This window comes from Carassius auratus, chromosome 15 (assembly GCF_003368295.1).
Source record: "Carassius auratus strain Wakin chromosome 15, ASM336829v1, whole genome shotgun sequence".
Classification (NCBI taxonomy): Eukaryota; Metazoa; Chordata; class Actinopteri; order Cypriniformes; family Cyprinidae; genus Carassius; species Carassius auratus.
Window position 1 is genome coordinate 20,484,632 of NC_039257.1, and position 16,518 is coordinate 20,501,149.

Genomic DNA, 16,518 nt, shown 5'->3' on the forward strand with positions numbered 1-16,518 from the left:
CATCACAACGACACTCCCCGTGTTCCCGGAGGAACTGGCCAGAGATGCGTGGAGAGGCGTTGTGTCTCCGAACCGCGACCTCTTGGCCGCTGGCGAAAGGGGGCGTCGTGGGTGAGAATGAGGAAGGAGTGGCGTTGTCTTCGCCATCTCCTGAAGAGCAGTTCTCCGCATCTCCGAGTTGCCCGTGTCAGGGCCGCTTAGTCGACTTCCTCGAGTACTTTGCAGCCGGGAGTGACACGGGGGGGCGATGAGCAGGCTGAGGCACTGCCTGCGACGGAATGGTGGCAACCGGAGGATCACGTCGTGGCAAAATGCACTGTATGGCCTCAGTCTGCTGTTGTTCTGTCAGGAACTACTGGGCACAGCCCCTGACAGCGTCGCCACACAGGACAGACTGGGACATGGGAGCATCGAGAAAATGCACTGTCAATGTCTCTCATACAGACCAGGCTGAACCTGAAACGGCACTACTGGACCACCAGAGTGGACATTGCCTACCCGAGGGACTGCGTTGTGACTTTCGTCACCTCGAAGGGGGAGGTCAGTCGCCATGCGCAGCTCCAGCATCAACCTCGGGTTGGTCCTACCCTCGTGCATTTGTTAAAGCCTTGGCTTGTTGGGTTTGCAGGATAGCCATGGCATGCAAAGCAGAGACAGCTTGGCCCGCAGCACTGTAAGCCTTGGTAGCGAGCGTGGCCGACAGCTTACAGGCCTTGGGTGAGAGGCGCGGACTATCCCTCCCAGTGGTGGCGTTCTGCGGACACAAGTGCACCGCAATCGCACTCTCCTGCTGGGGAATGTCAACACACCCCTAGCTGCCCCGCCATCGAGGGTAGTGAGGACGGGAGAACGAAATGAGCTGCTTCCGGCCGTAAAAGGGGCCATCCACGACTACATCACTTCCCCATGCACATCCGGGAAGAAAGGAACCAGAGTAAAACGCGGTTGTGAGTCGCGCTCCACACCGAGAACCCATCAAACAGTCATGAGCACTCAGGGCTGGGCGGTGCATTCACCTCCATCCTAATGCTCACAGCTGCCCGGGCAAGCACGGCTGTCAACTCTGGGTCCAATTCGGCAGTGGCGACAACACCCGAGGGGGGCAGCCCCGCCGAATCTTCATCCACAGAGGTCAACAGCCCATCCCCTATGCTGCAATCGACATCTGATCTCCGGCGGCAAACTGAATGACCCGTTGGGACTGCCATAAGACAGCCCAGCAAAATCACCCAGCAGCCACACAGGACAAACACTGCGGAAGGGGTAAGAGGTCCGTGGGGCGTGGCCCGGCGGAGAAGCTCTCACTGTCACCTTCAAATCTCCCAGAGCACTAGCCGGCGGTCCTCTGCTCGAGACAGAGAAACCAGAACGGGTAGTGACAGAGGGGTCTGCTCCCTTCCCTTTAAGAAAGGGGAGACGCGATCACAGCGTTGCCATGGTCACACACGCAGTGCGTGCATGAACCATCCACGAACGCGCCTTCAGCGTGCTGAATGCCCAGACACGGAAGAGAGCGAACGTGGCCGTTGTCAGAGAACAGGAAACGACCGCATCCAGAAGGTCGCGGACGAAACGGCGTCTTGAAAAAGACGCGAATCGTCCGCGATTTGCTCTTTTAGGAAATCTGCTCTCTTAGTTGAAGCGCCCAGGGGAATCGCTGAAAGGGACACCGCTGTTTGCGCCGTACCGCCAACCAGAACAGCTTCCCGACACAGCAGATGAATGGCTTTGTGGAGTATAACAGCTTTCATACAACCACTCGGCTCCGAAGCAAAAATCTAATGAGTGGATGCACCTGTCGCCCTATTTCTACCCGTTGGCACGGGGAGTGGCTCAGGTGTGTTAATCCACTTGCCAATTTCATTGGCGTTTTCCCCTAAAATCAGAGATGATTGGCCTCCCAGGTGAGACCCCATTTGTCGGTCGACATAACTCGTAGTGACCGACAGATAGGGAACCCTAGATATAGCTAATAAAAGTAGAAAACTGTTTTTATCCAGACAAATGAATCAATCAATTAAATAATTATTCAATTAATCAGTTTAACAAGATTTATTTTTTAAAGCAAGACAATACCGACAAAAACCAATGGTCAACAATATGGTAAATTTTGAGATTTTGGCACATTATGCTTCCAAAACTTGTCATCTTTCAGACTAGTAGAAAATTGGTAAATATACCTAAATATCAAAAAAAAAAAATAATAATGTCAACAATTTAAAAGAAAAATGTATTCTATGTTAAAATTTGTTCTCAAGATGTACATGTATGCAAACTTGCATATTTACAATAATAACTTATTTGCATTTTCCAATTTAACATTTCAGAAAACTTGTAATATTAAATGAACTAAAAAATTATATTTTAACAAACTGTCACTAATTCACAGGAAACTGTTAGTTAACATTGTTAACCTGTATTGTCTTGCCTTAATTTAAATTCAAAGCTAATATCTTGGAAGATTTTTAATATATGCAAAGGAAAGATATGCCTTTAGATCACATGCTTTGATGTCTTTGTGTTGTGTTTTAGATCATGGGAGGAGTTGAGCCCACCTTGTACCAGGGTTCAGTTTGGTACACACCAATCCTGGAGGAATGGTACTATCAAGTGGAAGTCTTGAAGCTTGAAGTTGGAGCCCAAAATTTAAACCTAGACTGCAAAGAGGTACATGATACAGTGTAGCTAAAAAAACATTTATTATGAATAAAGACTATTCAACCAGAAAATATAGTCCATCCTTTTAGATAGTGATGGAGTTAAAAACACTATGATCATTTGACCTTGTGTGAACAGTAAAGAGTCGTGACTGCAATTGCTCCAAGGGTGAGCTGAAAGTGTACCTTTAAAGTCTGCCAGTGCAGTAATTCCAGCATTCAATAAGATATATGGCAGAGAATATCACTACTAAGAATGCAGTAATCTTGTTTATGAAATCCTGAGGAGCAGAGCAGGTATTGCTTTTTGTTTGATGGAGACCTTGACTGATCTTTCTTTCCCTTTGGTTGTTTCGTGTAGTACAACTCCGATAAAGCCATTGTGGATAGTGGGACGACTTTACTGCGACTTCCTGGAAACGTGTTCAGTGCTGTGGTGGAGGCCATTCTGCAGACATCACTGGTATGAAGACCTTCCATTTTGGCAAACGACTTGCCTCACATAAGCAATCGTGTGCATGTTTAAGGGCTTCAGTCTTCAAAATGACTCCGTAGTTACAATTGATTGTGTGTAACCCTGTTCTCTCCTGCTCTGCCAGATTGATGATTTCTCAGCGGGATTTTTTGAGGGCACCAAGCTTGCATGTTGGATGAAAGGCGAATCACCATGGAGCCTTTTTCCGAAAATCTCAATCTACCTCAGAGCAACAAACACCAGCCAGTCCTTTCGCATCACCATTCTTCCACAGGTTAGGACTAAGGCCTAAAGTATACTTTGGGTTTTATGCATACACGAGTCCGCATATAGTGCATTTTGTCACCAGAATAATATTCACATCCTGTATGTGTACTGTCAGATTTTTGTAACCTTTCTTTGTAAATGCAGGTCACACATGTGCATTACATTTGTTTGTTTGCAATAATCAGTTGTTCCACAAGTTGGAAACACTATTATATCACAGTAGAAAACCAGACAAAAGCATCAGAACATTAAAAGAACAGTGGATACTTTTAAGTGCACCTATTATGCCATTTCCAATATTGCCTTTCATGCAGTGTGTAATGTAACTGTACTGTATGTGAATGTAAAGGATCTGCAAAGTTGTAAAACTGAAAGTGCTTATAAGTGAAATAAGTAAGGGGTAATGTACAAGAACTCCGCTTCGTGTTGGGGTCCTGATTACAACATAACATTTCACCACAAAAAGAAGTCAAAAAACTATTAAGATGAAAATGTTTTAAAACCTTACCAGTCTGTTAGTTCTCATATAATCCATTGCAGCATACACAAACAATTGTAACAAAATGGCAGCAACTGCTTTTGTATGAAACCAGAGCGAGCCCGTGGTACCAGGATGACATAATTAAATAATTGTACACCATTTTGAATCAAGTTTTAATATTTTATTAGCTAAACAAATGCAAAGCTTCCTCCAAGAAGAAATTGTTCAAGCAAGAGTACAGCGCCAACTGCTGTTACCTGGATGAGCCTGTGTTATTAGCTTTTACCAGTTGTTATCAAGGGATAACATACCTCAAAATGACACGACTGACCAATCAGAATCAAGTATTCCACAGAGCAGTGTAATAAATAAAGTTATTGTCTTCCAAAATAAAGATTTGACTCTGTAGAGCCTAGATGAGTCGACAAATTAGTCATTTGTCAAGTCAAGTCGAGTCACCTTTATTTATATAGCTCTTTAAACAAAATACATTAGTCAAGGCAACTGAACAACATTCATTAAGAAAACAGTGTGTAAATAATGCAAAATGACAGTTAAAGACAGTTCATCATTGAATTCAGTTATGTCATCTCTGTTCAGTTTAAATAGTGTATGTGCATTTATTTGCAATCAAGTCAACGATATCGTTGTAGATGAAGTGACCCCAACTAAGCAAGCCAGAGGCGACAGCGGCAAGGAACCAAAACTCCATCGGTGACAGAATGGAGAAAAAAACCTTGGGAGAAACCAGGCTCAGTTGGGGGCCAGTTCTCCTCTGACCAGACGAAACCAGAAGTTCAATTCCAGACTGCAGCAAAGTCAGATTGTGCAGAAGAATCATCCGTTTCTTGTAGTCTTGTCCTGGTGGTCCTCTGAGACAAGGTCTTTACAGGGGATCTGTATCTGGGGCTCTAGATGTCCTGGTCTCCGCTGTCTTTCAGGGCAGTAGAGGTCCTTTCTAGGTGCTGATCCAACATCTTGGCTGAATACGTACTGGATCTGGGTGACTGCATTGACCCTCTGATCTGGATACAGACTGGATCTGGTGGCTACGGTGACCTCGGGTTGTGGAAGAATTGCTACCGGGTCACAAGAACGTTCTGGGAAAATGTCTTTAGATATGACACTGTTATTTATTGCGTGTTAATGATTGTTCTTATTATTCAGTATTTTCATTGTATGGGATTGATATGGAGTAGCACTTTAATAATTTAATATTAAATAAGTAAATGCTCTGACCGGTCACATACATTATTAGGTGGTTAAACGGATCACAGTGATCTGTGATGCATACGAACGATACCCTATACAGTTCAGCGCGTACGTGATTGGCAGATTAATTTGCCCATTTACATGTCCAAGCAATTTTAAACCACTAGAATAAGAAACGAAAGAGAGCTTAATATACTACGCAATATATTAAAGATATATATATTATTACAAAATATTATTAATATACTTACGCACTGTTCTCGCACACAATCAAAGCATGCACAGATGTGTTTCAGACAGCATGGAAATACTGAGTTGTGTAGCCTAAATTAGTCAAAATGGCATCACGGCATTGTTATTGTGCTTTCAAATATTTTTAGTTTTTCTTGCTTATTCCAAAAAATTATCCGGTCTGTAAAAAAGAAAAAGAAAAAAAAGAGTATATATATATATATAAGGGGTGTAACGGTTCACAAAATTCATGGTTCGGTTCGATACAATACACTGATGTCACGGTTCGGTACGGTTCGGTACGTTTTAGATACAGCAAAATGTAAAAACATCTCAACTTTTCAGAATGCCGCAAACGCACCGCGGGTCATGTGACAAGAACTAACCAATCAGCTTCATCCTTTCCCGTAACAACGTTGAAAGCTCAGCCAAGATGAAGGAACAGCTGATCATAGTTGTATATGGATTGCAATTTTGAAATAAATTTAGTAGTAGAGCTAGCCTACTGCAAGCGATTTTTAGAGCTGCAAATCCATTTATTCTTTGCTGAAATTTCCGCGTCTTCATGGAGAGAGCAGGTCATTGTTGCTTAGTAAAGGCATACGCCTCAGGGGCGCTTCTGCCCGAGCACTTTGGAAAGGAGAAGAAAGACGCGCCTAGCGTTTTCCACACGTTTTTAGGCGCGATATGTGAACGGCCCCTAAGGCGCTCGCTCACTCAGCACGCGCTGAAGGCTCATTGCAAAATGTCTAATGCATTTAACAGACCAGAAATAGAAGATCCTCCAATAACCAACAGTTCTGGTGTTTGGGTGCACTTTGGATTCCCTGTAAGCTATAATGGTGATGATAGAATGAATGGTAAATAGTAAGGTCTCATATCCGCGGCTATAACGTAAATGAAGCCTACCAATCGCTGCGGTGATGTCTTTTGCACTGTTTGTTGTGTGTATGTTTCCCCTTTTTTTCGTCTTTTCACAGATACTGACACACTAAGGTGATGTCGGTGTAAATGAGTTGATGTTTCAAGTATTCCCGCTGGTGTTTTTTTTTTTATTTTATTCCCGCTGTGTACCATATTGTCATGTAGCAGATGCGACATACCGTTGTTTTTTTATCCACCGCTCTCTTGCCATCACCATTATAGCTCATTATAGCTCCAAAGTGCACCCAAACACCAGACCTGTTGGTTATTGGAGGATCTTCTATTTCTGGTCTGTTAAACGCACTGGCCACCGAGTACCGTTTATGAACTGCTCGCTCACTCAGCACGTACTGAGTGAGCGAGCGCCTGACTGAGTAGCCTAACATAAACATAAGTTGGTGTTTTTTTCCTCTTTGGGGGTGTCAGGGGCGTTTTCTGTTACGTCGTTTGGGTTATTGGGCTACCTTGTTGAACGCATATCATTATATTTCCCTTTTTTTTCAAATATAATTAATTAGTCCAACGAACCGTTCGGTACATAATGCGTACCGCGTACCGAAACGAAAGCTTCGTACCGAATGGTTCAATAAGAATACGCGTATCGTTACACCTCTTATATATATATATAATATAAGGGTTTGTAACCATACGGGTATATATATATATATATATATATATATATATATATATATATATATATATATATATATATATATATATATATATATATATATTATTAGAATATATCCAAACTCTGCATTCAACCGGTCCGTGAGAAATTTTACCAAACGGAAACGGTCTGTGGTGTAAAAAAGGTTGGAGAGCCCTGTTGTAGACCAATCAAAACAGACTAGGCCATCTGACCCATCAGAGCAGGCTCATGGAAAGGAGGGGTTTAGAGAGACTGATTCTTTGAACTGCTTCGAAAGAATCGTTTGAGAATCGCTGGAAAATTACGTGATGTTAATGCATATTTTGAGAAAACAAGTGTTTTTTTTGACCTTGCATGCATGTAATCCTATTATAGGATACTCCCAAAACAATACTAGGAACCATAAAAATGGCATAATAGGGGCACTTTAACAACAACAGATATCTGAAAGGCTATGCATTTGACTATGTACAAGCATAAGAAAGTATATTTTGTGCTTTAATGGCCCTAGTTTAGTTTAGTAGTAGTTGGAGTTTTATTAAAGTTACTAAAATTTTAATTTTAATTTGTTAGTTTCAATGGTAATATTTTTTATTTTTATTTTCATTTTGGCGTATTTGTCATTCATTGTCTCTATTGGGATTTGAGAAATTGTAGCTCTCTTTTGAACAGTTTGTTTTTTTCACTATATTGAACACTTTTGTACATTAGGCTTTAAATTAATATTTTTTTTATGTGATTTTACACAGTTTATTAAAATGATCAGAAACCAGGATTGTACGTACCTACTCTTTCCTTGACAACAAATTTGGTTTCCACAGCTGTACGTCCAGCCAGTCACCGATATTGACGGTACATTCGACTGTTTCCGTTTTGGAATCACCTCTTCAGCAAACGCCCTGGTCATTGGAGCCACTGTGATGGAGGGCTTCTATGTCATCTTTGACCGTGCACTAAAGAGGGTGGGGTTTGCCGTTAGCACTTGTGCAGGTAGGTTGGTTCAAGGGTGTGTAGCTTAATATTTCAAATTATAATTTTATATATATTGCTGATAGAAATGGTTACCACTGTACAACAGTGTATACGTCAAGTTATACCATGCTCTACCTGTACATTAAACTGTTTTAATGCATACCTGCCAGCCAATCAGAATCAAGTATTCAGACAGTTTCAAGTTATTTTTATCACCATTTTTTTATATTAATGCCCTGCTTCAATTGATGCGCACACACACACACACACACACACACACACACAGAGAGAGGGTGGGGGTGGGGGTTTGGGTGAAGTCTCTCTCTGCGCACACACACAAACTCAAATGTCAATGCTTCCCTGCAACTTATATTAATAAAATGGCCAAGACACTAGTTCGCTACATATTCCTCAGCAACAAGGTGTAAAATGTTTTTTTTTTGACACCGCTTTAAATTGTTTTACACAGCAAACGCAGGTAACACACACACACAGCTGTCATCTCTCTGTCAATCAATAATTAAATCAAAGATTATAATTAATTCAAATAAATGTGATCTTACCACACTAATTCATCATTATTCACATTAAATTCATCATTTAAAGGTTTAACTTGTCAATGCTGGCAAATTACAAAGGCTAGCTGTGCATTAAACAATTTTAATGCACTTCACGGAGACACATTCTGCTTCACATCGGGTGGTTCTTGGCCTCTACGTTGTGCATTAAAATTGTTTAATGCACAGCTAGCCTTGCATTATCCCTCACATATGTCAAAGACAAAGTGCAATTCAAAATAGAGCCTGATTATTGACCTGTTTCTAATTTAACATTAGTTAAGTTTTTTTTTTCTTTTTTTTCTAAACTGTGACCAACAAACGCATCTATATTGAAGCATTTCAATGGTCTTAAACTGCTCTATTTACAGCAGATTTAGTTCACAAATAACTTGACAGTCATGACCTAAATATGATTTTCATTTACAATAATCAACTAAAATTTGGTGAACGAACAGTAATAAGCAGGTTTATTACAAACCTGATTCCAAAAAAGTTGGGACACTGTACAAATTGTGAGTAAAAAAGGAATGGCATAATTTACAAATCTCATAAACTTATTTTATTCAAAATAGAATATAGATAACATATCAAATGTTGAAGATGAGACATTTTGAAATGTCATGCCAAATATTGGCTCATTTTGGATTTCATGAGAGCTACACATTCCAAAAAAGTTGGGACAGGTAGCAATAAGAGGCTGGAAAAGTTAAATGTACATGTAAGGAACAGCTGGAGGACCAATGTGCAACTTATTAGGTCAATTGGCAACATGATTGGGTATAAAAAGAGTCTCTCAGAGTGGCAGAGTCTCTCAGAAGTCAAGATGGGCAGAGGATCACCAATTCCCCCAATGCTGCGGTGAAAAATAGTTGAGCAACATCAGAAAGGAGTTTCTCAGAGAAAAATTGCAAAGAGTTTGAAGTTATCATCATCTACAGTGCATAATATCATCCAAAGATTCAGAGAATCTGGAACAATCTCTGTGCGTAAGGGTCAAGGCCAGAAAACTATACTGGATGCCCATGATCTTCAGCCCTTAGATGGCACTGCATCACATACAGGAATGCTACTGTAATGGAAATCACAACATGGGCTCAGGAATACTTCCAGAAAACATTGTCTGTGAACACAATCCACCGTGCCATTCGCTGTTGCCGGCTAAAACTCTATAGGTCAAAAAAGAAGCCATATCTAAACATGATCCAGAAGCACACGTGTTTTCTCTGGGCCAAGGCTCATTTAAAATGGACTGTGGCAAAGTGGAAAACTGTTCTGTGGTCAGACGAATCAAAATTTGAAGTTCTTTTTGGAAAACTGGAATGCCAAGTCGTCCGGACTAAAGAGGACAAGGACAACTCAAGTTGTTAACAGCGCTCAGTTCAGAAGCCTGCATCTCTGATGGTATGGGGTTGCATGAGTGCGTGTGGCATGGGCAGTTTACACATCTGGAAAGGCACCATCAATGCTGAAAGGTATCAAAGTTCTAGAACAACATATGCTCCAATCCGGACATCATCTCTTTCAGGGATGACCTTGCATTTTCCAACATGACCATGCCAGACCACATACTGCATCAATTATAACATCATGGCAGCGTAGAAGGAGTATCCGGGTACTGAAATGGCACAAGCGCGCTAAGAAGACCTCAAAAGAAATATCTTACCAAAGTTGTTTATGTTCGTAAGTGTGTTCCCCGAAGTGTCCCATAGGAAGCTTCTTCGCACGCTGCCTCTTACGTCCAATGTTACAAGAACGCTGTCCCGAGTAAAGGTGCTGAATTAGTTGGCATCGATTGCTCAGGAATCGATTTTCCATTTCACCCGAAGGTGCAATACAGCGTTAAGAAAGACAACAATCCCAGACATGGTGCAGAAGGGCGTTGGTGACAGTGTGGATGCACCTCCACACAGAGGTCTTGCTAAGGCCGTAGCCCTCTCCCACGACCTCGATGAAGCTCCCTGTAGCAAAAAAAACAAAACAAAACAAAACGTAGCACTGCAAGAAGCTGGACTTCAGGGCTTAAAGCAAAATTCTGCCGCATTGCGCCAGTCTGAGAAGGTCCAGCAGCTCCATAATGAGTTGTCTTGGGAGGCAATTTTTTTTTAATATAGCCACGTCAGGCAAAATGTCAAAAGGGCTTAATTTTTGCAGTATAAATAAATTGACATAAATTGACTGATTTCTAAAGACCGCTGCACAGCGGCGGTGACTAACGTCTTGAGCTCAAAAAACGCTAAGAGAGAGCTTACGAATGGTCCAGACCAACCTTACGAAAGTGTGACTTACAGAAGATATACTTAGCGTACGAACGTGTCGGGAATCGTGCCATAACGTTAAGAGAGAGGTTAAGGAATAGGTTAAGAACTACTTAGCGATAAGAACGTTTTGGGGAACCGGGCCCTGATCTTTCACACATAAATAACATTTGTTGCATAATCACCTTTTATTTATATAGTGCTTTAAAGGGACAATAAGTAACTTTTTAGGTATTTTATTATCTAAAATCAATATTTTTATTCATAAATATGCCCTCAATGGTGTACAAATACCTATGCCAATGTTTAAACTAATCCTCGTAAATGAAGAATTTATTATCTTTATATACATGGGACGGGTAGGTCGACAGGGGCTTCCATGTAGTACCGCCATCTTGCAAAACTATAATAGCAGAGAGGGACAAAAAGTACTAAGCCAACGCGTTTCCACAACGCGTTTTCGGTCAGAGCCAGAAACGCAGGTGCAGAGCAGTGAGAGGCGCTTGAAACTGCACCGGCAAGTTTAAAAGTCTGGATTGCATTCTTATTATGGACCATACATATGCTGCGCCACAGGAGAAGAAAACATCGTCGCCAAAACAGTCAAAAATAGAACGTAAAAGGGAAACGTGACCGTAGATTACAGAAAACAAGTGTTAATGTCGGGGAAGCTTTTTCTAGGTGGAAAGAGCTAATGCTGGATAAAGATTTCAAAAGAGACGCTGAAGTGGCCAGTTTTCTTCTCGACAGGTAAGTCAGTGTTACAATCTATATTACAATATTTTTTTTATATCTAACAATGCACATTATTCAGAAAATATAACGAATAAAGAAGACATAACTACTAATTACAATATTTAATGTTTTCCACAGTCAGTAATTCATACTGTAACATTCGTTTGTTTGTTGTCATGTTGCAGTTTGTTTGAAATAACACACCTGTTCACCTGAAGGAAAACTCGACGAAGTGCTATTAGAAGACATCCCGTCAAAGCTTTTTGGTACATATCGCCTACCGTAGATGCAACGCGCATTTGAAAAAGCGAGGCGCTGGAGAGCAAAATTAGTTTGAATGCAAAATACAATCTCACCACTAGATGGGAGTTATTCCTACTTACTGTCCCTTTAAACAAAATACATTGCGTCAAAGCACTGAACAACATTAATTTGGAAAACAGTGTCTCAATAATGCAAAATGATAGTTAAAGGCAGTTCATCATTGAATTCAGTTATGTCATCTCTGTTCAGTTTAAATAGTGTCTGTGCATTTATTTGCAATCAAGTCAATGATATCGCTGTAGATGAAGTGACCCCAACTAAGCAAGCCAGAGGCGACAGCGGCAAGGAACCCGAAACTCCATTGGTGACAGAATGGAGAAAAAAACCTTGGGAGAAACCAGGCTCAGTTGGGGGGCCAGTTCTCCTCTGACCAGACGAAACCAGTAGTTCAATTCCAGGCTGCAGCAAAGTCAGACTGTGCAGAAGTATCTGTTTCCTGTGGTCTTGTCCTGGTGGTCCTCTGAGACAAGGTCTTTACAGGGGATCTGTATCTGGGGCTCTAGTTGTCCTGGTCTCCGCTGTCTTTCAGGGCAGTAGAGGTCCTTTCTAGGTGCTGATCCACCATCTGGTCTGGATACGTACTGGATCCGGGTGACTGCAGTGACCCTCTGATCTAGATAAAGACTGGATCTGGTGGCCACGGTGACCTCGGAACAAGAGAGAAACAGACAAATATTAGCGTAGATGCCATTCTTCTAATGATGTAGAAAGTACAGTGTTATGTGAAGTGTTTCCGGTTCCGGTTTACCTAATTAATGCAGCCTAAATAATCCTTTAACGGATTTGGATATTAAAAGCATATTAGTATGTTATGTGTATGCCAGGTTAAAGAGATGGGTCTTTAATCTAGATTTAAACTGCAAGAGTGTGTCTGCCTCCCGAACAATGTTAGGTAGGTTATTCCAGAGTTTAGGCGCCAAATAGGAAAAGGATCTGCCGCCCGCAGTTGATTTTGATTTTCTAGGTATTATCAAATTGCCTGAGTTTTGAGAACGTAGTGGACGTAGAGGAGTATAATGTAAAAGGAGCTCATTCAAATACTGAGGTGCTAAACCATTCAGGGCTTTATAAGTAATAAGCAATATTTTAAAATCTATACGATGTTTGATAGGGAGCCAGTGCAGTGTGGACAGGACCGGGCTAATATGGTCATACTTCCTGGTTCTAGTAAGAACTCTTGCTGCTGCATTTTGGACTAGCTGTAGTTTGTTTACCAAGCGTGCAGAACAACCACCCAATAAAGCATTACAATAGTCTAACCTTGAAGTCATAAATGCATGGATTAACATTTCTGCATTTGACATTGAAAGCATAGGCCGTAATTTAGATATATTTTTGAGATGGAAAAATGCAGTTTTACAAATGCTAGAAACGTGGCTTTCTAAGGAAAGATTGTGATCAAGTAGCACACCTAGGTTCCTAACTGATGACGAAGAATTGACAGAGCAACCATCAAGTCTTAGACAGTGTTCTAGGTTATTACAAGCAGAGTTTTTAGGCCCTATGATTAACACCTCTGTTTTTTCAGAATTTAGCAGTAAGAAATTACTTGTCATCCAATTTTTTATATCGACTATGCATTCTATTAGTTTTTCAAATTGGTGTGTTTCACCGGGCTGCGAGGAAATATAGAGCTGATTATCATCAGCATAACATTGAAAGCTAACACCATGTTTCCTGATGATATCTCCCAAGGGTAATATATGAAGCGTGAAGAGTAGCGGCCCTAGTACTGAGCCTTGAGGTACTCCATACTGCACTTGTGATTGATATGATACATCTTCATTCACTGCTAACTATGCTAATGCACTTCCACTGTTGCCAACAAAGTGTTCAAGTCTATGCAAAAGAAAGTTGTGGTAAATTGTGTCAAACGCAGCACTAAGATCCAATAAAACTAATAGAGAGATACACCCACGATCAGATGATAAGAGCAGATCATTTGTAACTCTAAGGAGAGCAGTCTCAGTACTATGATACGGTCTAAATCCTGACTGGAAATCCTCACATATACCATTTTTCTCTAAGAAGGAATATAATTGTGAGGATACCACCTTTTCTAGTATCTTGGACAGAAAAGGGAGATTCGAGATTGGTCTATAATTAACAAGTTCTCTGGGGTCAAGTTGTGGTTTTTTTATGAGAGGCTTAATAACAGCCAGTTTGAAGGTTTTGGGGACATATCCTAATGACAATGAGGAATTAATAATAGTCAGAAGAGGACCTATGACTTCTGGAAGCACCTCTTTTAGGAGCTTAGATGGTATAGGGTCTAACATACATGTTGTTGGTTTAGATGATTTAACAAGTTTATACAATTCTTCCTCTCCTATAGTAGAGAATGAGTGGAACTGTTCCTCAGGGGGTCTATAGTGCACTGTCTGATGTGATACTGTAGCTGACGGTTGAATGGTTGCAATTTTATCTCTAATAGTATCGATTTTAGAAGTAAAGTAGTTCATAAAGTCATTACTGTTGTGGTGTTGGGAAATGTCAACACTTGTTGAGGCTTTATTTTTCGTTAATTTAGCCACTGTATTGAATAAATACCTGGGGTTATGTTTGTTTTCTTCTAAAAGAGAAGAAAAGTAATCAGATCTAGCAGTTTTTAATGCTTTTCTATAGGATATGCTACTTTCCCGCCAAGCAATACGAAATACCTCTAGTTTTGTTTTCCTCCAGCTGCGCTCCATTTTTCGGGCTGCTCTCTTTAGGGTGCGAGTATGCTCATTATACCATGGTGTCAAACTGTTTTCCTTAACCTTCCTTAAGCGTAAAGGAGCAACTTTATTTAAAATGCTAGAAAAGAGAGAGTCCATAGTTTCTGTTACATCATCAAGTTGTTCTGAGGTTTTGGATATGCAAAGGAATTTGGATACATCAGGAAGATAACTTAAAAAGCAGTCTTTTGTGGTAGAAGCAGTGTTGTGTACTCGAGACTCGGACTCGGTCTTGGACTCGGTCTCAAGACCGTATTTTAATGGTCTCGGTCTTGTCATGGACTCGTGTGCATTTTGACTCGGTATTGACTCGGACTCGAACATATTAGGAATCGGACTTATGCCCGAGTCCACTCGAGTCCCAATCAAAATATTTCATGATTATTACTGTATGTTAATGTTTATTTGAATTGATGTTAAATTGAAATTGATTGACACATCCAATGACTGGTGATTTTCTTGTGACGTGAGACGTTAGGCCAGCGACACACTGGATGTGTGGCGCAAGCATCTCAGCTGCGTGGCGTGTCTGTTTTTAATTCGGCTCCCATGTTAACAGGTTAGATCTTGCAGACTGCCTGCGTGAGACGCGCGGAAAACCCGTGCATGCTAGAAATAGAACCGACGCATATTTTTAACGTGACACGCGTGCATGTTGGAAGCGTTTCCAGGCAAAATATACTAGGAAGATATGTCATTTTGTACACAAATACATATTAATTCATGACATTTTGATATTTGAAAGTCTATAGGTTGGCATAAATTCAGATATAAATGTAATTTAGAAAATAAATTAATAATGATCGATTTTCAAATATTGCACCTGTCAAACATACTCTATTTTGTCCTATCAGTAGGTGTGTAAAAAAAAAAAAAAAAGTTGATATTGTTGTCATGAAGACAAGAGCCTGGTTTTTCGGCGGCCTCCCTCTATGTCACCTACAGCAGCAGCAGCGCGCCAAGCGCCGCGTGCAGGCACGCTTCTGGTGTGTAAAGACACAGAAAACGCGAAGCAGCCACCACGTTTCTGGCACGCAGCAGAGATGCCACGCAGCCAGTGTGTCACCGGCCTTAAGTTACCCTCCTGCCATCCGCCTGTAGTGATCCCGCTTTCCAGGAAGCCACATTGCTACATTATTTCTCTCAACTGTGTTATTTTTTACAAAGTAGGACAAAATGGTCACAGAAAAAAAAAATGTCTGACAGAATGCATTGAACTTATATGGCATTTCATCCAGCTTTCTTCCCCTGGCACATACACACTTTTGCATGAAGTTTTCCTGGACAGTCAGTCGGCTCTTGTGTGTATGCCCTCCGTAACTAAAAAAAACTTGGACTAGTGTGTATTTTACCCTTAAAACGCACCATCCAGGGAAATTAGCATTAGATTATCCGATGCTGTTACAGAAAGTGATAAAATGGTAACTGTTGTCAGTCCCTGTTTCCTCTGCACCAATAGAGAGAGTTTTTAGTCTGGGTGGATTGATCATGAGACCACATCGTGCTTGGTTGGGTAGCAGGATGGTCTCCTCACTTATTTTTTGGAAAAGTAGTTGTAATACTACAGTTGCCCATCTGTAATCTTCACAACATCTAAAGTGAACATAATCCAAGCCATTGTAAGGATATTAGCAGTCATTAGTTAAGCTTCAAGGTTAAAAGTTATGTAAAAGCTGTTACAGTTGAACATTTACAGGTATAGTGGTACAGTTATGTTACTTGTACTAGAAGTGTTATGTAGAATTACAATATAGAGTCATACGGTAATGTTATGTGTACTAGAAAGGTTATATGGATGTGTATAGTGGTACAACGATGTTATGTGAAAATGAGCACTTAATATTGACAAGTAACAATTCATAATACTAATAAAATTAACTTTACACCACATACTATGTGGCCCTTTTACCCTTTATTGTTTCCACCTAACATTTTACATACTCTTGAAGATTTCTATAGGTCTTGTCTGAGACCCAATCTCTCTGGTCTCGGTCTTGATTCGGACTCGACCCTTTTTGAACTCGGTCTTGACTCGGACTCGACCCTTTCTGAA

The 16,518-nt window shown here is 40.9% G+C and overlaps 1 protein-coding gene across 2 annotated transcripts in view; it reads left to right on the plus strand.

Annotated features, from left to right (window-relative positions):
• The window catches only part of bace2 (beta-secretase 2), a 39,180-nt gene that overhangs the window by 18,300 nt on the left and 4,362 nt on the right, over positions 1-16,518 (plus strand). For both annotated transcript variants that reach the window (XM_026282858.1, XM_026282859.1), the window contains 4 exons: positions 2,533-2,667; positions 3,019-3,120; positions 3,257-3,406; positions 7,721-7,889. In XM_026282858.1, the coding sequence (XP_026138643.1) occupies positions 2,533-2,667; positions 3,019-3,120; positions 3,257-3,406; positions 7,721-7,889 (556 nt within the window). The remainder of the gene's footprint in view (positions 1-2,532; positions 2,668-3,018; positions 3,121-3,256; positions 3,407-7,720; positions 7,890-16,518) is intronic.